Source organism: Rutidosis leptorrhynchoides, chromosome 5, assembly GCF_046630445.1.
Source record: "Rutidosis leptorrhynchoides isolate AG116_Rl617_1_P2 chromosome 5, CSIRO_AGI_Rlap_v1, whole genome shotgun sequence".
Lineage (NCBI taxonomy): Eukaryota > Viridiplantae > Streptophyta > Magnoliopsida > Asterales > Asteraceae > Rutidosis > Rutidosis leptorrhynchoides.
This window is the reverse complement of record NC_092337.1, coordinates 399,319,648-399,342,552: the sequence shown is the minus strand read 5'-3', so window position 1 is coordinate 399,342,552 and position 22,905 is coordinate 399,319,648. Positions and strand designations below refer to the sequence as shown.

Below are 22,905 nucleotides of genomic sequence, written 5' to 3'. Positions count from 1 at the left end.
AACGCAACGGATAGTTAAAATAATAATCTTTTATTATTTCATAAAACATTTACAAGATTAAATATTTATATATTTAACGAAATATGCACATGATTAATCTTTCCCAACGATCCAGTTACACCATAATAATTGTCATAAATATTAAATCATAAGATGAGTTAACGATATACCTTTCTTGAAGAAACTGGTGAACGGAGAGAAACCTACGATCAAAAGTATGACCGTCTCTTTGGATAGTCCACACTACACTTCAAACAACGTCAATGGATGCTAGTCCAAACCAAGTAATAATTAATCAACCTTTGATTAATATTATGAACCCAAAATAATACTCTGTATGAAACAATGTTTTTTATTTTCTTACTTTCTCTCTTTCTCATCTCATAACCCAACGAACATATATATATATGAATATATGATATACCCCGTTTGTTTGGTAGCATAAAGTAAATCAAAAGAATATCTTGTTTTCGATTTCTTTGTCTGTAATATCATATTTCGTTTGATTTGGTTTTAAAAAGTTGTATTTCTCAAATACTTTAGGGTTATGTAACTTATAATTAATAATTTCTATCATGTCGCTTTTATGTGAATAGTAAATTAATTAATTTCGTTTCATTTACTATTCATATGAATAATAAATGAATTAATTTCGATTTACTATTTTGTTACTTGAGTAATATATATACATCATATATATATTTTACGAAAGCCTAAGATCCACATAGAGGTTCCATAGCCACATCTGTTGATCAGTTAGCAGTTATGGAGTCTATTGGTAGGTAGCGAGTACCAATTGCATCACAAGTGCAACTCTTAGTTCTTTATGGGACCTAGAGATATGTGTAGTCCAACAAACTACTATTATCAACTGGCATGTTTGTCCCATCCTTGCCTCGAACTCAGGTCTCACCGTGAATACGATTAAGTCGTCCAATTTGGAAACAGTGAAAATTCACTCCAGTCTTACTAGATTAGAAATTTCACCTCGTGGTTATAATTCATGCTAGTCTTACTAGGTTAGAAAAATAACGAGGAGTGTTTGCAAGCTCATTGGATGACATGACTTTAATTTGACGGGTATTTGAAAACGTTTGTGTTAACGAATAATGGATGCACACAAGATTCGCTACACTATTTGTTAAAAATCGTTTTAACCAATTATACACGTCGATCGTGTTTATGTGTCTAGTTTGTTATTTAATTTCTAGCATAAAAATAACAAATACACAAACGTGTATCGTTTTAACACAGTTTTAAAAGATGTTGTCCATATATATTATTTGAGTTTCAAAAAAAAAAAAAAAAAATTAACATTAAACTCGTTAGAATTTAACTTATTTTAAAATCATCAATTTTAATATTTGAAACTCATTTAGAGTTTTATTTAATGTTTTCATCAAAAACATATATAAGTTGAGTCTCAAAATTATTTAACTTATCTATAGTTAATATTAAAATGCTATAATGATAATGCCATTATTAGTCTATTTCATTTGTTAAGAAAAAATCAAAAAGAAAAACAAAAAAATCTAAGCATGGTGGGTGATGTCATTAATCTAAATAATTTTGAATTAAAATTAAATTTTATTAATTAATTATTATTATTAAATCTTATTAATAAGTATTTTAATTATTAAAATTAAATAATTTTTAGTTATTTTAATTAATTATTTTGAATTTGAATTGAGTATGAGAAGGTATAAAAATCCGCAGAAGGAAACCAATTCCAAATTTATATTTTAATTTACAATTTTAAAATAAATAAAATGACAACCAAAATTATCTCATATGATTAGATGTAGATTGTTTAATATGCATTTTAGGTGTTTGATGAAATATTCAGCCGACGAGTTTCTTAGTCGGACTCTGTGGTTCCACGAGTCATTAAACTATAACTTTAGCATTTACGTTCACTTAATACCTAAAAATATTATTAAACTGTTCCGTTTAAACAAACCCGTAATTTCACGGGTCAATTTCACTAGTATGTCAATAAAACTATGGCCTTCACGAGTCGAAAACGGAAAAAAGCCGCACGTTAAAGCACGTTAAATCTCCACTCGGTGTTTCACTATATATTCACTTAAACGTTCCTCTTTCCAGCCTACTTTATTTACTAAAACCCTAATTTCGTCTAGGGTTTTTGTAATCGCTCTCCACCGCAGCTGCTACTACCACCAAAGCCTTCGTCTTCACCTTTCTCTTTTCTAAACCCTAATTTTCATTTCCGAATGGGTGCGAAAAGTAAGAAGTCTGCCTCCAAGGTACTGTTTTCATTCAATTTTTACTTTGTGTTTTCGTGTATCTATAAATCTATATTTGTAATTATATATTCGTGCGTGTATATTATTTGATTTTTTGTTTGTTTTGATGTTGTTTTAGGCTGATGCTATTGTTGCTGAGCCAACCAAATCAATAAAAAAAGGTAACAGCTTTTTACCATTCAAATTTTTAATCGTGTTATGATATATTTGTATGTAATTTATGCTGTATATGTATATGTATGTATTTGTGTAGTTAGGTGCTGTTTCTTTGTTGTATTAACTTTCCTAGATATTGAGGTTATAATTTTGTATTTGTATTATATGGTGAAAGTAGGTTATTTTTTGTTTTAAAAGGTTATTGTGTTTTGAATGTGAAATAGTTGAATACGTCTAGATATTTGAATTGATAATAGTTGTTGTTTTGGTGGTTATGGTGATGATGATATTAAGCTGTGTAAAATTGTTTGATGGTAATAGGGTTGAATGAGATGATATATCCACACTCCATTTTACTTGTTCCACCATTGAATCATGGTTTGTTCCCAAAATATCCCTACATATAATTTAACAAAAAACTTTAAATAATTTTTGTAAACTTATCATTAAGGGTGTTTTAGTAAATTTTGGTGGAACAAGTAAATTGGATGTTGGAAATATCATCTCCCTTGCGAGCAACCTTGAATAAAGTTGTGTTGTTTAAGTTATATTATATGGTGGCATTTTTGACATTTCTTGTTCTAAAAAAGGTGTTGCCTTTGAGTTTTGAATGTGAAACTGCATGTTTTAGATATTGAAATAGACGATAATATCTGTTTTATTGATTTGGCTACCTACTTTTGTCATATTTGACATTGATGGAAGTTGGTTTTCTTACAAAGTGGATGTTTTTGTATGTTTTAATTGAACGTGTTTTTGGATATAGGCAAGAGAGATGCAGAGGAGATAATTGAGAAACATGCTGCGAGTAGTAAGAAACAGAAGAAGGATGTTAAGAAGGTATAATAATCTTTTTTATATCTACATTTTATATATATGGTTACGGTTATGACATAAGTCTTTGTGTGTGTGTGTGTGTGTATATATATATATGCTTACATTATGCTAAGTGTCTCATACTACTTATAAGCTATTGAGCATTGTTTCTATTTGGTTTTTAGTGTCTGTTACTATCTCATTAATATCTGTAAAGTTCCTACACGGACTGTATTGCCATTTAGAACATAAAACTATACTTTGTAATATTCAACTCTAATTTAGAGTGATAAATATACTGTTCATAAATCTTTGCACAGTTTAACGTGTTTGATTTCGATCAAATCTGACAGCCTGGTTTATGTTTTCTCAATATGTGTTGATGTTATTAATGTTGTTGTATAGGTTGTGCCCAAAAAAGCAGCAGCTGATGTGGTTAACAAGCCAGTCAAGGAGTCAACCAGTGACGAATCTGATTCTTCATCTGATGATGTAAAATATGGTCACTGATTTATTTTGTCTTAGGCATTTTTTTTTTGTTTATTATAGCAGTATAGTTGTAATAATAATGATTTGTTATGAATCTGAATCTTCTGATGAAAGTGATTCATCAGATGATGAAGTGAGTTAAGACTTTTAATTTTGTGAGCCACCTGGATACTCTCTGACTAATTTCATGTTCTCTGTATACTAGTTGATACTTATTTTGTTGTTTTTTTTAATGATGGTTCTAAAATATGCAGGATGAACCAAAGAAGCCAGTGGCTGCAGCCAAGAATGGCACTGTTGCTGCAAAAAAGAAGGCTGAGTCAAGTTCTAAGGAAGAAGAAGAAGCTGCAAAGAAACCTGTCCCAGCTGTAATAAAGGCACCTGCTGTAAAAAAAGGTAGCATTTTTTTTAGTGTCTAATATTATTTATTGTTGTAATCCTTTATGTTGGTATGTAATACATGAAGTATATGTATATATATGCGTATTTAGGGGTTGAACCTAGTTATTTTTTTCTAATCTGTATGAAAATGCAACTATTTACAAATTTTTGAATGTTTATCATCCACAGTTATTGATCCAGTGAATTCCAAAACTCCCGAAGCGGCACAAACTTTGGTATTAATGTTCTGTTTTGATTTTCCCTTTTTTTTTAAGTTAGTAGAGATAGCAATTTGGACTGGTTGGGTAAAATGTGTGAAAACATGTTGGGTTGGTTGATCCAAAAGATTTATTTATTTATTTATTTTGTTCTTAAGGTTGTTGTTTGCATTACTAACGTAAAGTAATCATGCAGTCTCAAACCACTGGATCCAAAACTGTGCATTTGGGTAACCTACGTTTCGTTGCTGAAAAACAAGATGTGTAAGTGCTACTTATACTCCCGTACACTCTTTTACAATCCTTACAAGAATAAACTCTCGGCCTCACAAAGAAACACACTCCTTTGATAAACCTATCAACTATGTTTTTCTTTCTCTCTAAGACTTCTAAATTTAATCTCTTATTTATTTCTGACAATTGTTGACTTTTGCAGTATTGATTTTTTCAAGGATGCTGGTAAAGTTGTTGAAGTTAATTTTGTGGGTTATGCACATGTTACATTCGCCACCCCTGATGCAGCTCAAAAGGTATATATCTGGTTTTGATTATCATTTTTTTTTCAACTGTTTGTTGGATCTAATCAGACACTAATTTATGTAATTGATTTGGCAGGCACTCAAACTTAATGGCAAAGATTTAGTAGGCCGTCCTGTCGAACTTGATTTGCCCAAGGGAAGGGGTGCTAAAACTCAACAAAAGAAGGATGTTAAGAAACAGAAGGTTGTGAGTAGATATGGACACTGATTTAGTTTGTCTTTTGTTTATTATTTATTATTATTATTATAGTTGTATTAATGATAATGATTTGTTTTTACAAACCCATTTTAACATGTTTGCAGGAACCCAAACCTACTAGGAAATCTATCGAGGAAAGTGATTCACATGATTCCAGTAGCTCATCTGAATCTGAGGAAGAAAAGGTATAATCTTTATTACATCTACATCTTTATACATGAGGTTATGACATATGTCTATGTATGTATGTTTTAGACATTAGACTTTTTGTTTATTATTGTAGTATAGTATACCTGGCAAACGGGTCAGGTTGGGTAACGGGTCAAAATGGTTTTGGGTTGAAATGGGTCGTGAGTCAAAAGGGTCAAATATTTAAACAGGTCCAAATGGGTCGGGATGGGCTGGGTTGGGTACCTGGTCGAAACGGGTCACAAGTCAAATGGGTTAAATGGGTCATGTACTTTTCCCATTGATTTTGTTACATTTATTATATTATTTTGGTTATTATTATTTATTGTACATAATGAAAATAATAATATACATAATAAATGATATAACCATGAATGCTTTCATATATGTTTGGCGGACGAAATTTTTTAAGCTCAACCCATTTGACCCATTCACAAGACCCAATTGACCTATTTCTATTTATTGAACTTTGGGAATTGATACCCATTAGACCCGTTCCTTTATATTTCGTAATGGACTCGATAGGTTGAAGGGAAACCTATTGGGCATTTTTTTAGATTTTGATTACGCCTAATTTATTTCATGACCGAATTGACCCGAATGCTTGACCCAATTGACCAAACTTTTAGAGTATGGTTCTCAATTGCCAGGTATGTAGTATAGTTGTATTAATGATGATTTGTTAATACAAACCCATTTTAACATGTTTGCAGGGACCCAAACGTACTAGGCAATATATTGAAGGAGCTGCAGATGATGATATCGCTGACACATCTACAGAAGAAAGTGATTCTTCACATGATACCACTAGCTCTGAAGCACTTTTGCTAGCATATTATGCAAAACAAATTGATTCTTCTGAGGAAGAGATGGTATAATTTTTTTTTTAATATCTATATCTATATCTATATTCTATATCTATATATATATAGTTGTATTAATGATTTTTTTCCTCGTTTCTTTCAATGTTGTTTCAGGCTGATGCTGAGCCTACCAAATCAATTAAAAAAGGTAACATCTTTTTACCTTTAATTGTTAATCGTTGTATGCTATATATATGTATGCGATTTTGCTGTAAAGATGGGTTAAATTTTTTTGAGTTTTGATTGTGAAACGGCTTTTTTTTTAGAGATATTAAATATGATAATAGTAACTGTTTTGCTGTTTAAAGTAAGTTTATTATATTTGACAAAGTAGATGTTATGTTTTTATTGAATATTATTTTGGGTTGTGTATATAGGCAAGAGAGATGCAAAGAAGGCAATCGAGGAAAAAGTTGGGATTTGTAAGAAACAAAAGGTAGTCAAACCTCAGAAGGTAAGGTTGTTAAGTAGATATTGTCGCTGATTTAGTTTGTCTTTTTGTTTATATTAATAATGTTATTGTAGTGTAGTTGTATATGTTAATGATAATGATTATTTTAACGTGTTTGCAGGAACCGAAACCTACTACTATTAGGGGGGAACCTATTAGGGGGGAACGCATCGAAGGTGCTGATATTGATGACATCGCTCCCACAACTAGTGAGGAAAGTGTTTTTTCACAAGATGTAAGAAGTAGCTCGGAAATTAGTAGCTTGGAAGCAGCAATGCTAGCAGAATATGTGGATAATGATTCTGAGGAAGAGATGGTAGAGAATCTTTTATATATATATATATATATATATATATATATATATATATATATATATATATATATATATATATAATGTAATTATGATTTCTTTCTACAAACTAATTTTTTTAACATATATTTGCAGCTAAAATCTTTTTCTAGTAAACGGGTTAGTAAGGATAGCACCAAAAGTAAGGAAAGTTCAGATGATGATGAATCTTTGGATGATGATGAAGTGAGTCAGACTTACTAAACTTTATGGCACCTGTCAAATTTGAATATGATAAGTATGTTTGTTTTTGTGATTGTTCAGTGGTGTTGATCTTCAGTGTATTTGGTTTTATAATTTTTTTTATAGCAAAACTGAAAACCGTATTTAAAACTGAAAGCAACTTCGGTTTGGTTTCGCTTAAAACTGAAATTCATAACTCTAATCAAACTAGCTATTAGCATATAATGCTACACTTGATTACACCATTCCAAGTACTTTAAACGAAATTTAGCTCCAAAATTCATAGAAGCAAGTGACAACACCAAACCAAGTATTTGTATTTGTCCAACTTTTAAATACACTTCATGTTTTATAAAACTTCTTACTTTTTTTTGTTCAGGATACGCCTGTCCCAGTAAAGACTGCTTCTGCAAAACCAGCCGCTAATGTTGAAGAGAGCAGTGAATCTGAGGAGGAAGAATCTGAAAAAGAAGAAGGTTCTAATGAGGAAGATGAACCTAAAACTGTGAAGAAGAAGAAAGTAAGAAGTGTTTTTGATCTATTGCCATAAATTTGTGTACTTGTATGTGAGTGATTATGTATCTACTATGTATGTGTGTTGGCTTATGATTGAAGTTTGTGTAGGTTACTGATGTTGAAATGGTTGATGCTCCATCAGCAGCAGCTAAGAAAGCCGTTAGTGATTTATCTTATTTCGTTTACTCGTTTATATGGTACTTAATAATTGCATTAATAACTTTAAGTTTTTATCGTGCAGCCTCAAACACCTGCTACTGGATCGAAAACTTTGTTTATGGGCAACTTAAGTTTCTCCATTGAAGAAAATGATGTGTAAGTTTCACCTTTACTCTAGACTTGTAAAGTTAATATCTTTTTTATTTATTTGACAAAATTTGACAATTGGTGATTTCTGCAGTATTAACTTTTTCAAGGATGCTGGTGAAGTAGTTCAGGTTCGTTTTGCAATGAGAGATAATTGCTTTGCAGGTTATGGACACGTTGAATTCGCTACCCCTGATGCAGCTCAAAAGGTATATATATAATATATATATCTGGTTTTGATTATTATTTATCCTTTATCTAAATGTTAATCAGACCACTATTTTGTGTGTAATTTTATTGTTAGGCACTCAAACTCAATGGTGAAGATTTAGTTGGACGTGCTGTTAAACTCGATTTTGCTAAGGAAAGGGGGGGTGCGTACACTCCAGGCGGGTAAGAACTTTTTAAAAGTTGGGTTTTCTAATCCTGTTACGAAATTTGATATCTGATTGAAATCATACATGTATATGTTTTATCTTTACTTTATTATTTATTGTTCAACTGTTTCCTGCATTTCAATCTTTTTCATTGTTTACTTATTATTCGTTGGTTATTATTTGAATCTTACATTGTGGCGGTAGGTTTAGCGGTGGTCGTGGTGGTGGTAGATTCGGTGGCCGAGATGGTGGTGGTGGACGTGGTAGAGGTCGTGGACCTAGCAGGTCGAGCATTGCAACCCAGAGGTCGTGGACCTAGCAGGCCGAGCATTGCAACCCTCGGTACTGGTATATGTTTTATCTTTACTTTATTTCTTCATATATCCAACGTTTTTTTTCAACTGTTTACTGCATTTGAATCTTATTCATTGTTTATTTGTTATTCATTGTTTATTTATTATTCATTGGTTATTTGAATCTTACATTGTTTCTTTGTTGATGTTGCAGGAAAGAAGACGACTTTTGGTGATGATTAAGAATTGAGAGTTCTTGTATGTAGCCTGTTGTCTACTACCTTTTTAAGATGGTTAAGTTTATTATGTAATAGTTTTGGTTATTTTTATGTTTTATCTCGAACTTAAACTGAATACATTGTTTGTTTCTTGTTTCTTTTTTTACTGAAGTCTGATGCTATATTTTACTAAAAGTCTGATGCCTTTGCTTTGTGCCCCTCTAGTTTTATCACTCGTAGTGCTTCTATTAAAATAGTTATGCATAAATTTACTAAAGTAATAAGCGCATTTATCACTCGTAGTGCTTTTGACACTCGTGGTGTCTGAGGTCGAGTTTGTAGTTCCTTGGAAGCTTCTGGTTGAATTGTCATCTTTTGTTTTTTTACAGAACACCTAGACTACATGCAATTGAAATATCACACAAGAAAGAATATCTGAACGAAACAGACATTAAGAAAAAAGATTAAACAAACCGTTTACTATGTCCCACAGATAACGCCATTTGATCAGGCGTAGATTAATCCTATCAATTCAGTCTACACTTGTTTGGTCAACGTATTTGGGAGATTTAAGGGTCTCTTGAGTTTAAGTCTCCGGTTCGGTCATCGTGAATAACCCAATGTGAAATGAAGATCTTAGCATGGGTAGTTAAACGAGCCAGAATCGGTGGCTCAAGGACGGTGTTAGGATTTATGTTCAAGAAACGTTACCTGAAATCGTAAGTTAAATGCTATATATGTATTTCGGTAGCACGGGTGATGGATCTTTGGAGATGATGAATACGATTGCTATGTTGTGTTTCATAATGGATATTCAGTTGTGTTGAGATGTCATATCGTATTTATTTATAGGTTAGTACCGTTATCCTTTTGTCCCATTTAATGAGACAGAGCACATCCGTTTGTCATTTTATTCCATAAAGCTGTAGAAGGTACTGCCGGTTACATTGGTTTTTCCAATTAATTTGGGTACCTGATTGCTGAATTTTAGTTCATTATTATTATTTTTTTTCAAAATGGTTATTACGATAGGATTCTGATTTTGGCCAGCTCTGTTAGGTTCAACTATAAAGGTAAAAGTATTGTTTTTTTTTTCAATTGTGATTTTTTTATTCATTCTATTTTGTTGATCGTGATATGAATTTGTTAATGTTTCTATGGAAAATTAGTTACGGAGTACAAAATTTTAGCTTCCTGTAATAAGTATCGTTGTTTGATGAACTACGTGAATGATTTTTTTTTTTTTTTTTTTTTCTTGCGCTAAAATGTGAAGGGGTTGACATCATATTGGTAGTTCAAGAGATATAGTGATTATAGTGAAACGACCACAATTCATTTTTTTTACATTACCCGACGGGTACACTAATTACCAGGTGGGTAAACTTTTTTAACCAACATTCTGCCCAAGCTTTACCCAGCTGGTAGCCTGGTACACATATTACCCGGCGGGTGAACTACATTAGTCCTCATTTTTTTGAAATTGATACCTTTTGACCTAATGTTTATCACTAACAACAATTCAACTTACATTACAAGTACTTTTAACCATATGGTTTACTTGACCCATATTCACAACAAAAGATGATAATCTTGACCCAAATGCGACAAACGACCATATCGACACAAGTACAAGAGCGTGTTCTTGGGAATATCTACCCAATATTTAACAACTACCCAAAAGCATTCAAGCATCACAAAAGCACAAGCAAGCATTCCTTTGTTCTATCGTCACCACGCTCTTACCCTTTCCTGTGGCGGGATTCAATCCTACAAAAATAGTAACAACAACGGAGTAAGCAAAGCTTAGTGAGAACAACAAATATATACATTTATGCATATCGTCAATCTCCATCAAATCTCGTATCAACCAAGGGCAACTCGTGTCATCCCGAGGTTTGACCATCTCATCATGATTCAAACCCCCTTAGCATCTCGAATGCCGTGAAATCATCTATACACGGTGGGCACACTATTTACCCGGTGGGTAAACCTTTTTAACCAACATTCTGCCCAAGCTTTACCCAACAGGTACACATATTATCCGGCGGGTAAACTACATCAGTCCTCATTCTGCCCAAATTGATACCTTTTGACCCAATGTTTATCACTAACAACAATTCAACTTACATTACAAGTACTTTTAACCATTTGGTTTACTTGACCCATATTAACATATTAACTATTAGATAAAACTTATGAATAGCATCAGGGGCATTTTCGCCCTTTAATTTTTTTTTTCCCTTTTCCCACCTTTTTAAAATTTTCCAAAAACAACCTCACACTTTTTCCAAAAATTAAAATCGACCCCCCACACAGGGGGTAAAGTGTCAAACACCTATTTTCATAAAAAAACTTAAATAAACTCCACCCAAATATTTAACGGGTCGTATCTTCTCGCTCGCAACGAGTTAAATTTTTTCGGCACCATCGTTTAACTCGAAATAATTTTAGGAACACAATGTCACTAACTATACGCAAAACGAACGCTTTTTAAAAAACGCTAAATATTTGAGGTACTTTTCATACACGTTGATTTTGCGTTAAATTTTTAAAATTCGACAATTTCATAGCGAAAAGCGGAGATGCACATATATATTTAATTTAAAATAACATTTAAATCTTTCACGCATTATACCTTTTAGTTCGACTTGAGTTGCGCTTCAACGACATCATCGTTAGCCACGATATAATTTTACAAACTAAACGCAATAAAATACATTTAAAACCGAACTCCCGGCGCGAAGCGAGGGTTCGTAAACTAGTTCACAACAAAAGATGATAATCTTGACCCAAATGCGACAAACGACCATATCGACATAAGTACAAGGGCGCGTTCTAGGAATATCTACCCAATATTTAACAACTACCCAAAAGCATTCAAGCATCACAAAAGCACAAGCAAGCATTCCTATAGCGACGCTATTTCCATCTAGCGCAACTGATGTGCATCAATGCGCATCATTCATCATCATCATCATCATCATCATCATCATCATCATCATCATCATCATCATCACCTTCGTCATCTCCCCCGACCGATGGTGGTGCATACCATTTTGGATGTTTTTTCAAAACATCCTAAGCTTCGGTCGTCTTAAAATCTTTAAAAGTCTTTCTTTTATAATTAAGCAACACGGTTTTCATTAAGTCACGATCATTCCTTCCACTACCCCAATTGCGTTGCGTTTCCTCGAACACACCATTAAACTCCTTACAATTTTTACTTATATGACACCATTTCGATGTCAATTGATCATCTCCCCGAAACCACCCACGGTTATTGATGTTAAACCGTTCATAAATCGTAACCCACAAAGACGTAAACTTTTGAGAGTTTCCTTTTCTTGAATCTTTGGACGAATCAATCCAACATGTTGCTAGCCATGCTTCCTCTTCGGAATCCTACATTTTTTTTCTTGTATATGTCCTTTTTTTGATGAACCTACACAAATAAATGACATACATAAAAAAACAAGATATGTATATTACATATACATATATCACGCAATACATATACATATATGTATATATATAAAAATAAATAAATAAATATATATATATATATATATATATATATATATATATATATATATATATATATATATATATATATATATATATATATGTTTATAAATCTGGACACTCCCAACGGATCAATTTGACCCACCAATCAAGCAATGACACGTCACAAACCGTCCAAGCTTTTGCAACGTTTTTTCGGGACAAACGCCCACAAATGCTCCATTCCTGGCGTTTGTGGGGCGTTTACATAGGCGGCATAGATGGTTCAACAATGGTTCAACCATGGTAGATGGTTCAAACCGTAGACCGGTCCCACGACTAACATTATATTCACCATGGTAGATGGTTCAACCAGTCTCACGAAGTGATTGAGAATTATGACAACGTCAAAATGGATTTGGTTGAAAACTTACATGCGTTTACATGATACATAGGTAACATAAGTTGAAAACTTTTGTCTTTTTCTTGACATATATAAAGAAAAATTATTTAAAAATCAACCACTTGTTCGTGAAACATACTTAAAGTCAATTTGTTGTATTTAGCATTTCTTATTCGATAGTTGAGATGTAGTTTTCTTACTAAATTATTTGACAACCACTTGTGTAGTTATTCACTTATTTTTATAGAGATAATAAACAATTAATATATACTAACTTACAAACTAATTATACATGCTTTTTGACAGTATCCATGAACCCTTTTATTCCGGTATTTTATTTAAATTTTTCATGTTCAAACATCATGAGCCACTAAATTCCAAAGAAACTTTACATGCGTAATGCGTTCACATGATCTTTTATGTTTTTTTAGGTTTCATTGTCGTTTAACCAGTAACTGCTATCAGTTGGTGTTATGATATCCGGACTCTCAGTTCAAAATAATTTACCTAGTCCTAGCTCATTTAGTAGAAGCAAATTAAAGAAAGTCTCCTGAGTATCCTTAAACTTTCAACAACTGGCAATCTGATTTACTTAATTATTTAATTTAATAGTAGATGTTAAAATGTTAATGTCATTGGGCGTTGACCAATCCCACATGAAAAGAATACTAAGTAGCTTAATTAATTATGTATATAACACGATTAGGTAATCCTAGATCTAAAACCATGTTGCCATCATATCATCTCTCTGTTCATACATATTCATAAACATATTAATTAATATCTTAATTTTCCTATAATTTGGTGGTGTTTCTGACCATCATCTCATTTCAGTTTTCACTTAAACATCATTAATTTTCCTAAATGTCATCTCTTAAAGAATCAGAACATCTCAGTTTACCCTTCCAAGTTGTTAAATCAGCCACTAAAAACTTCACAACAATAATCGGTAAGGGTGGATTTGGCGAAGTTTATAAAGGAGAACTTAAACTCTCTAATGAACTCACAACTGTTGCTGTTAAGCGACTACTAATTAACAACCTTTCGGGTCAGGGAGCTAAAGAGTTTTTAACGGAGATTCATTTGCTCTCTCGTTATAATCATCCGAATCTCGTCTCACTTCTCGGTTATTGCGAAGAACGCAACGAAAAAGTACTCATTTATAAATACGCACATCGTGGAAGCCTTGATAAATACCTACGTAGTGCAAATAATTCGACTTGTGAATTAACATGGAAACAACGGTTAAAAATCTGCATCGATGCAGCACGTGGTTTGGATTATCTCCATAACCACGTTGAAGATCATCAACGAGTAATTCATCGAGACGTTAAAAGTGCTAATGTTCTTTTGGATGATAATTGGAAAGCAATGATTGCGGATCTCGGTCTTTCAAAACTAGGACGTGCGAATGAAAGTGATACTTTTCTCGTTACGAATGCTTGTGGTACAGAAGGTTATTGTGATCCTGCGTACAGACAAACAAGAATATTGACTAAAGAGTCAGACGTTTATTCGTTTGGTGTTGTATTGTTTGAGGTTTTATGTGGAAGGCTGTGTTTTCAGTCTAATTTACATAGTAAAGAGCAATTGTTACCTCAGTTGGCACAGAAATATTATAAAAAAGAAAAACTGAAAATGATTATTGATCCTACTTTGATCAAGTACGTGGAATCAAACTCGGTTAAAAAGTTTGCGCGTATTGCGTATCAGTGTTTGCTGGAAGATCGAAAAGGACGGCCCTCAATGGATTTGGTGTTACAAGAACTTGAGAAGGCGTTAGATATGCTGGTAAGTTATGATGATCTGTTCTACATTTGGAAGTTATTTTATTGATTTCTATATGCATAGTAAATACCCCTTCTTCCCAAAATTATAGTCATGTTTTGACTTTTGAAATGATCTCCTTATCTAAAATTCATGAATTTCAGGAGAACACGAATGAGAAGTCAGATTCTCCTATTGCGATCACTTCCAGAGATAAGCTCGACATACATCCCTCGAAGGATGTCGTTTTCAATAAGGGCAGCATGGTAATTACGAAACTGACCGTTGTAACTATACTATACTATACTATACTATACTATACATACATACATACATACATACATACATACATATATGTATGAAACTGATCCAGGAGGAAACTTATTTATGGGGGGAAATAAAACATTCTATATAAATAATGTTATTATTTCACCATTCATTTGTATATTTAACGTTGTATTTATATACAGTTTCATGATATACGTGAAAAAAATATTTTTACGAACAATAATATATTTTTCTCATTTTTTTTATTTATTATTATTATTATTATCATTATTTTTTATTATATATTTTTATTTATTTTTTATTATTCTTTTTTTTAGTATTCTTCTTTTTTGGCTATTTTTTTATTTTTTATTATTATTTTTATGCTTTATTTTTGTCTTTTTTATTGGTATGTATTTATTTATTTTATTTATTATTTATTTATCTACTTTTTTAGTGTGGAGGTCCTCACGGAAGCAATCTTTGCTCTGGAGTAAAGAAAGGGATGACTTTCTCTTACTATGGGTAGAGAATTTTTTCTCGACTCGTGGCTAGAGAACCGACTTCTCTTCTATTCTAGGAGAGATGAATGATTGTCTACATCTCACCTCCCTATACCTCGCATATGCGGGATTGTGTATTGTTGTTGTGGTGTTTTTGATTTTGTCAAAAATGTTAACATTTTTACTCTAAAATGATATTATTTTTTCTGAAAGTTGATATTTTTCACATAAATTCAATATTTCCAATTAATTTTCACTAATTTTTGCTTAGAGAATAACATTATTGTACATAATCTTTTACTTCCCCCTTCCCAAAAAAAAAAACTCACTTCCCTCTTGAACCCTCCCCATATATGTGTGCGCGCGCGTGTGCGCATGCGTGTGTGCGTTCGATTGGTATTTTGAAAGATATGATAGTTATGAGGTCAATTTAAGTTCTTATTAATCCACCCATTTCATAGAGAAAGGAAGAACACATTTCATTAATTCTAACATAACAGCAAGTAACAATTGGTTTTATTTTACAGTTACTTTCTAGTGGTGCTGAAGACAAAAATCGTGAGATCAAATCAAAAAAGACTTTCTTTCGACGAAATTGGACACCTATCCCTTTACCTGAATCATGGTGAGCTCGTTACCCTTTTGCGACTTAATTTAATCTAGTTTGTTTGATGTTTAGAAATTAATAAAATTCAGTATGTTGTCTATGGCGAATCAATACATGTCGTGTCGTGCATAAGTATTGTGCACAAGATTGCAACTTTTACTCGGGAGTACTCGGTTGAGACTTTGGAGGGAGTAAAAGGCAATTCGGGGATTATTCTGATTGGATTTTTTATACATATAAACAATAAATTTCACAATTATATGTGTAAATATAGAAGAAAACCATAAACGTCACCTCAAACTTTAACATTTTTTTTGAAAGGCAAGTTGTTGGCATCAAATACTCTCATTTGCCACGCACGTACGCGCTTTCGGGCAGAACCCGAACCGCATTACATGGATCCGAACCTTAAACCATCCCGAGGGGAACATAATTGTCTAAAAAACAAACATAATAGTTCATTTGTTCAAAAACTCTTAAATTCTAGTTTAAATACATGTTAAAGTGTTGACCAATTTTGACTTTGACTAAATTTGACCAAACAAATCCGATTTTGACCAGTTTTTAGTTTGAAAGAAAATGTTTTAACATACTGGATTCTTGGATTATGAGAACAGGGATCAACATAATACCTGGTTAAATCAGTCTGAGCTGAGAGATTGTTCTTCAACGGTTCTAGATGAGATTTTTACGGAACACGTGAACATGATTGTCGATATTCTTTGCAATAAAAAGTCAGATAATGATGTTAGACCGCCAGGTTTACTAGATGACTTGCTTGTTAAGGTATGTTACTCTTTGTTAAGAATTGCAGAGCTAGCTACCAGCAACTTAACCTTCTAAAATGAAGCACGATGTTAGTAGAGTTGACTACATGGGTAGGTTGGTTATCAGTTTAAATAGGATTCCATCTGAAACGAGTCAATGGATGCCCCATAGGGTTTGGTTGACCAGAAACACAATTTTCTATGTATTCTTATATCTTTTTTTATAATGTTCATCGTCCTGTATGTCGCCTAATTCCTAATTAGATGGTGCTCGTTATCATCTCGTTCAGTGTTTCTCAGTTATAAAGAAGTTATTAGAGAACCATGGAGGTGGGTTCGATGATACATATATCAGGCATTGTGTTGCCGTATTAGATCTCTATAAAGAGGTAATACTCAAACAAATAAATGTATAAACTTTCTTACATATTAATTTTATCTCAAAATAACTCTGGGTACATGTAGGTTTCTGGTTTTATCAAAGATGCACCCGAGAGACTTGTTTATGAATCTGTTGCCTGTGTTACGATAATTATATCTAGAGTAGCTCAAGGTCTCAAAGCCTCCCTGGCCACCAAAGATGCTGAGGTGGCGACAAACGGTCCTCAAGAGATATTAGATCATGCTAAAGCATCAGGTGTTATAGATTCTTTGCTTTCTTGCTTAGTGACTTGCGGCACAAGTCTCATATCTGGCTCCTCAAAATTGTTACTTGTGGCTTGTGAAACATGTGAGCCTATTTGGTCTTTAATAGATGCTTTTGAGATTCAACATACAAAAGAAAATGCACTTGTATTTCCATTAAGCTTGAAGTATTCCATCGCTTCAGATCGGATTAGCATCAAAGGAGGTCCGTTGATGGGTGAAGGTAGAGAAAAAATTGTGGAATTAGTGACACAAGCATTCCTTGGATCCGAACCTATGCAAGTTGCTATTTTCTATTGTCTTCGACAACGCTTAAAGGCCTCGTGGTCTTCTGTAATTCAGGTGACAATTAAGGCTTTTTAAGTGGATAATGGGTCAAAATGGGTAAACTATTGGTGCGTGTCAAAACGGATTGGGTTAACCCAAAACATTATTTGTCCAAAAACTTCTTGGTTTTATTGATGTTCAAGATAGCGTAGTGGTTGGTGTATATCCTCACACAGATCTCAAGTTCAAACCTCACTAGCAGCATATATCACGGGGTGGTCACGGAAAAGGGTCAGAAACGGTAATGATATAACCTGGTATGGCCGCATATATCTGAGTAAAAAAAATACGCTCCTTTTCCTGGTAATTTGAACATGAAACCTTATCCGTTTATATATTTAATGTGTCAAATATGATTAACAAAATTACGTCATTTCAATAATAGTGTACTTTAGTTTGAAGAATATAATTAAGGAGATTAATTTTAGAGAATTGATATGTACACAATCAAATATTAGCCATACACAACCATTTTTGCTTTAAGGTGTTGTACATTACAACAATGTTATGCATAATTGACGGTGTATGTCAAATTTTTGGTTGTGTACAAATCAATACCCTTAATTTTATGCATTGTGTGCGACATCGGACCCGTTTGATCCTGCTTTGACCCATTTTCTTTTCATCTTATTTTTTTAATTATTTTAATATTAACCTTTCGACCCGCTTAAAAGTATAAAATATAGGCCAACCTACCCATATTAATAAGTAAATGTATTAAATTTTACCACTTCCGTAGTAATTTGCTAATCTTCTGTTATTACCTGAGGAGTGATATAACAATTTGTTGTTTCAGATTATCTCAAGGTGCTGCATTCATAATAATTCAGTTGCTACTGTTGTATGTGGTCTCTCTAGTACCTTACATGTTAACATAGCGATTAGCGGAAGTGGTGATAATACGATAGTTTCGGAGGTTTTTTCAATAATATCTCTTTGTGCTTCATTCGATAGAGACCCACAAACAGGAGACACAATAAGCCTGAAAAGTAAAGTATCCAATCCAAATGCGTTAATTCACCACGCGTGCCTTCTTCTAGCTTCAGTTGCACAATCCTTAAATTCGACTGGAGTAAAAACTGCACTTTCTATGCTTACCTCTTCACCAAAAAGACAAAAATCCCGCCTCTCTGACCTGGCCCATCATTATTCTCTATGCGATGTAGTACATAATATTCAACCCCATTCTATGTCTGCAATGCTAGCATTTGCATCCATTTTGTACCTAGAAATTGATGCTCCTAATCAAAGATCAATTCATAAGAAAGCCTTTCCATTAATTCCAAAGAGTACAACACTTTGTGATTACCTCAAAATCTTATCAACAAATGCTCAAGGAGATAATAAAATCATGTTCTCATACTGGCACGGATTTAGGGACGGGTTTGTTGGTTTATTGTGTTACAGATTATATTGGGTCGGTGTTTCAGATTTGGAGGACTCGGGTACTAGTGATCATATCCCTAAAACTCTTATAGATCTGTTAGGAAACAAGCAATCAAATGAGATTGGTTTGTCAACTGTCGGGGTTTTGAGAACGATTTACTTGTTATTCTTGTGTCTTAAAGGTGGTAGCTCCTTTTTTCACCAGGTGTTGCTTACAAGGGAACATGTAAAAATATTGTGTGATTTAATATCGGATGTTCTTTTGTGCGAAGGACCTGGTGGCGGTGATAAATATAAAATTGTGAAATATACAATTGAACTTTTAGTTGATATTTTGGAGTTTCCATTTGTGGCTTCTGAGGAGAGCAATCTTCTTCAAGACATGGAGTCTGGGAATAGGAAGGATATGCTTAAAGACATAGAAACAAACATGGATAAGTATGTTCAAATCCTTTCGGAGGTATATAATTAATTTGTTACATCCTGTCCATTTGTCTCTTTATTCTTTTCTTTTATCATGTAATGTATACTTGTTTGACCCGCCCTTGTGGCCTAGTGGTACGCTCAACACCTTGTGTGTTGGATGGGGGTAAGAGGTCTCAATCGAGTCCCCTCCCTTGTAACATTTAAAGGTATTTACCCGATTTATGGAGTGACCCCTAGCAGGTTTTACCGACCCGTATTCCAGGATTTCGGCCGCTCCGCCTGCCCCTCGGGATGTTTAAGAATCGGGTCCCTATAGTGCGGTTCGGGTTTCCGCTTGAAAGCGCGTGTGTGCGTGAAAAATGATCGGGTGGGTGGGTTATTCTCCCGCCATTGATTCCAAATACTCGCCTTGCAAAAAAAAAAAATGTATACTTGCTTGAAAATAATAAATTTGGTCTAGTAAACAAACATATCATCACCGATTTACTAAAAAAACATGTAACAGGCCAAATATGGTTGTTAGCTAGCTGTAGGTGCAATTTTTTTAAATGTTGTACGTGTGTCACTTACTAATTTAGGGAATATATATAATTAATGATAACTTCTAAATCTTTAGGTAGGAGTTCCTGGAAAAATAGTCAAGTGTTTGCAACTTTTGGAGGTGCACGACACGGCAAGACCTCTTTCACTTGTAACCAAGATGGTAGTTCACCGGTCACTAGTTGTTGAACTTGTTGACGATCTCTTAGATCCAATTATTATGAAAAAGTTACTTGATGATATATCACCATATTATGTCAAGGTGGACGTTCTGGAAATACTTACAAAATTAGCAGAAATGGATAAGGTTAGTACCTACTTATTATGTATTGTATAAAAAGAAATTTTCTTTTTAATAAATTTTTTTTCATGTGGCACACTCTGTCCACGTGTCTGAGTGGCAATGCCACACGGCTGTCATGTAGGCACAGACCGACACACACACACCAGTGGCGAATCCAAGGCATTAGGTGTGGGTCTGGACCCCACTATTATGGATATTTTTTTTTATGAATTATCACTTAAATTGTATAGGACAACACTAAATTTAAAGATAAGACCCCATATAATTAATGTTTTTTCAAAGATAATAGCCATTCTTTAAATTTTATTATTATTTTTTTTTACAAACTACTACTTAAATTGTATAAGGCCCAATAATTTTGATCCTAGAATCGCATGACACAGACTGACATGTATGCAGTGGCGGAAGCAGGATTTTTCTTCACCGGGGGCGAAATTTTTTTTTAAAACCGTAGCAACTTTTTTGGGCAAAACACGGAGTTTTTGGGACAAAAATTGGAGGTTTTTAGGCAAAATTTTGAGGTTTTTGGATAAAATTTGAAGATTTGTGGGCAAAATTTGGAGGTTTTGGGGCAAAATTTGAAAGTTTTGAGGCAAAATATGTAGGTTTTGGGGCAAATGGCTTTTGAGTTTGGGGCAAATGGCTTTTGGGTTTGGGGCAAAATAAAAAAAATCCAAATTTTTACACTAAAATTTCGAAATCGACTGGGGGCGGGCGCCCCCTGCCCCCCCTCTAAATTCGCCCCTGCATGTATGCTTAGTCTGTTGTCAAGTAGACTGACACGTGGCACAGACTAAGCTACACAGACTGACACGTGGCACAAACTGTGTGATTTTGACACGTGGCGCAGACTGGCATGTGGCTTTTTGTTTAGAAAAAAAAAAAAAATTACACATACTGACATGGTTCTCTGAGTTCTCTCTGGATCCTTATTTATATATACACGAATGCATGTAGGAGTTCTATGAACACATAAATGGAGCAGATATTTTTGAACAGTTGAGAACATGTCTTACACATGTAAAACCAAGTGTGCGTGCCTGGGCGTGCGATGCTATAAAACAAATGTGCTTACATAGCTCCTATTTCTATGGTTTGTTGGTAAGTATTGTCCATTTTTTTGTTTGCAAAACTATATATCATTATATTTTGTTAACATCATTGATCAATTAAACGTGTGTTTTCTCTATTTTCTAACAATATTAATTGATGCTATATATATTATAGGCACATCACGACATCATTAGTGTATTGGCTAATCTGTTATTTGATAAAGACAACTACCCCCTGGGATTTGCTGTGAGGGCTGTAAGATGCTTTTCTATTTTCAGCTCAACTTTCTATTTATTTTTATTCTTTATTATATATAGTGGATGAAATGAATTTCCGTGACATTATTCATTCTGCAGATTTTATATACAGCGTTCCATAGTGACTTTTTATATGAAGAACTAAGGAAATGTATACCACAACTTGCACAACTGTTGCTATCTGCAGAGTTTTACACTACAAAACAAAATGTTGCTAGTTGTCTTCACAATCTTTCTTTCCACTCCGATAAACTTGGTCAAGATATGATCTCCAAAGGAGCAATAGATGTATGTATATTAGTACCATCATCTTGATCTTGATACTATACATACATAAACTTAGTACTGTACTTTTGACATTTTAACTTTATATATATCTTTTTGGCATGCATTTGCAGGCTTTATTAAAGGTGGTATCAGACTACTCAGTTGTAGCACTCGACCCAAGCAAGATTGATGATATTACTGAGACCCCATTAGATAGAACTCTTAGTACATTAGCTAAAATGTGTGATTATCCACCTTGTAAGAAGTTCATCAGTTCATCAAATGTGTACCCAACCATTGGAGAATTACGCCAGTCACCAATTGAAGACGTTGCCAACCACGCTACTAAAATTATCGACAAAACCTCTGAAAATTAAAGCTTCTGGAACTTATTTATATCCATTTTTATACATAAATTGTTAAAACAGGTTCTATTGTTTCGATTGTTTCATGTTTCATCATAAAATTCATAAGTGATGTAAATAAGCCATTGCATTTCAGAATGGTTTACATGTGAAACATCATTTATACCCTTTTAGAATTTTTTTTTTTTTTTTTTTTTTTTTTTTGGACGGCGGATAGGAGTCACTCCTGACAGGGGTCCGAACGCAATGTCGGAATCCACTCACCCGATCATTTCATGGGGCGAACATTAAAGTCCTACCGCCCTTTAGGAGGAATTCATTCGGGCATCGCGTGTGGTAAAACCCCCTCGGGTGAGGGCCGAACGCAAGATGTTTGCAACCTCCGAGGCCCATGGAATAGGCGGGTAACCTTAAGGGAAATACTCTTATAGCTCATGGGGATCGAACCCCTGACCTCTCTTATGAGAAGTCAGATCATCACTAATACACCAACACCAAGCCCACTCCTTATGTGGGAGTCATCTAGCTCGTTAACGAGCTTCGGGAGTTAACAAAGATAGCAAAATGTTAAGCAGGTTGTTAGTGAGGCCTGCAACGAGCCTCTCACGAAAAACAATGGGACCCACTATCTTTTTATTTGTACTTAATGCTTTATATATTGTACACATTATATTTAATTGATATGTTTGTGGGTATTATTTGGTGTAAGA

General features: G+C 33.6%; 3 protein-coding genes across 5 annotated transcripts; all 3 read left to right on the top strand.

Moving 5' to 3' along the window:
- Positions 1 to 2,125: 2,125 nt before the first annotated feature.
- Positions 2,126 to 6,369, top strand: LOC139847685 (uncharacterized). 3 transcript variants are annotated; one of them, XM_071837407.1, is made up of 9 exons: positions 2,126 to 2,267; positions 2,386 to 2,428; positions 3,190 to 3,263; positions 3,645 to 3,731; positions 4,780 to 4,857; positions 4,943 to 5,050; positions 5,170 to 5,250; positions 5,968 to 6,126; positions 6,232 to 6,369. In XM_071837407.1, the coding sequence occupies exons 1-9, from the start codon at positions 2,235 to 2,237 to the stop codon at positions 6,358 to 6,360; spliced, it is 792 nt and encodes a 263-aa protein (XP_071693508.1). In that variant the 5' UTR covers positions 2,126 to 2,234; the 3' UTR covers positions 6,361 to 6,369. The 3 variants fall into 3 exon arrangements, with proteins under 3 accessions (XP_071693508.1, XP_071693510.1, XP_071693509.1); XM_071837409.1 differs by having other exon boundaries at positions 2,173 to 2,267; positions 4,764 to 4,857; XM_071837408.1 differs by lacking the exons at positions 2,126 to 2,267; positions 2,386 to 2,428; positions 3,190 to 3,263 and having other exon boundaries at positions 3,510 to 3,731; positions 4,764 to 4,857.
- Positions 6,370 to 6,394: 25 nt separating this feature from the next.
- LOC139849866 (uncharacterized) lies at positions 6,395 to 8,966 on the top strand. Its single transcript, XM_071839484.1, has 12 exons — positions 6,395 to 6,428; positions 6,495 to 6,571; positions 6,690 to 6,884; positions 7,014 to 7,103; positions 7,480 to 7,620; positions 7,725 to 7,775; positions 7,858 to 7,931; positions 8,017 to 8,131; positions 8,227 to 8,315; positions 8,504 to 8,584; positions 8,622 to 8,647; positions 8,807 to 8,966. The coding sequence occupies exons 1-12, from the start codon at positions 6,395 to 6,397 to the stop codon at positions 8,833 to 8,835; spliced, it is 1,002 nt and encodes a 333-aa protein (XP_071695585.1). The 3' UTR covers positions 8,836 to 8,966.
- Positions 8,967 to 13,578: 4,612 nt separating this feature from the next.
- LOC139849865 (serine/threonine-protein kinase TIO-like) lies at positions 13,579 to 22,207 on the top strand. Its single transcript, XM_071839483.1, has 12 exons — positions 13,579 to 14,505; positions 14,646 to 14,747; positions 15,779 to 15,876; positions 16,476 to 16,644; positions 16,916 to 17,014; positions 17,091 to 17,612; positions 18,394 to 19,443; positions 20,026 to 20,256; positions 21,211 to 21,354; positions 21,481 to 21,561; positions 21,663 to 21,851; positions 21,962 to 22,207. Exons 1-12 carry the CDS (start codon positions 13,579 to 13,581, stop codon positions 22,205 to 22,207), a joined length of 3,858 nt encoding a protein of 1,285 aa, XP_071695584.1.
- Positions 22,208 to 22,905: the final 698 nt, after the last annotated feature.

Bases quoted from the DNA above. Each gene is read 5' to 3' on its own strand.
- LOC139849865 (XM_071839483.1), top strand. From the start codon at position 13,579: ATGTCATCTCTTAAAGAATCAGAACATCTCAGTTTACCCTTCCAAGTT. The intron at 14,748-15,778 runs GTAATTACGAAA...TTTATTTTACAG, and splicing joins TTTTCAATAAGGGCAGCATG to TTACTTTCTAGTGGTGCTGA. The intron at 15,877-16,475 runs GTGAGCTCGTTA...TTATGAGAACAG, and splicing joins ATCCCTTTACCTGAATCATG to GGATCAACATAATACCTGGT.
- LOC139847685 (XM_071837407.1), top strand. From the start codon at position 2,235: ATGGGTGCGAAAAGTAAGAAGTCTGCCTCCAAG. The intron at 3,264-3,644 runs GTATAATAATCT...GTTGTTGTATAG, and splicing joins AGAAGAAGGATGTTAAGAAG to GTTGTGCCCAAAAAAGCAGC. The intron at 4,858-4,942 runs GTATATATCTGG...TTGATTTGGCAG, and splicing joins CCCCTGATGCAGCTCAAAAG to GCACTCAAACTTAATGGCAA.
- LOC139849866 (XM_071839484.1), top strand. From the start codon at position 6,395: ATGATAATAGTAACTGTTTTGCTGTTTAAAGTAA. The intron at 8,585-8,621 runs GTCGAGCATTGC...TGGACCTAGCAG, and splicing joins AGAGGTCGTGGACCTAGCAG to GCCGAGCATTGCAACCCTCG. The intron at 8,648-8,806 runs GTATATGTTTTA...TTGATGTTGCAG, and splicing joins CATTGCAACCCTCGGTACTG to GAAAGAAGACGACTTTTGGT.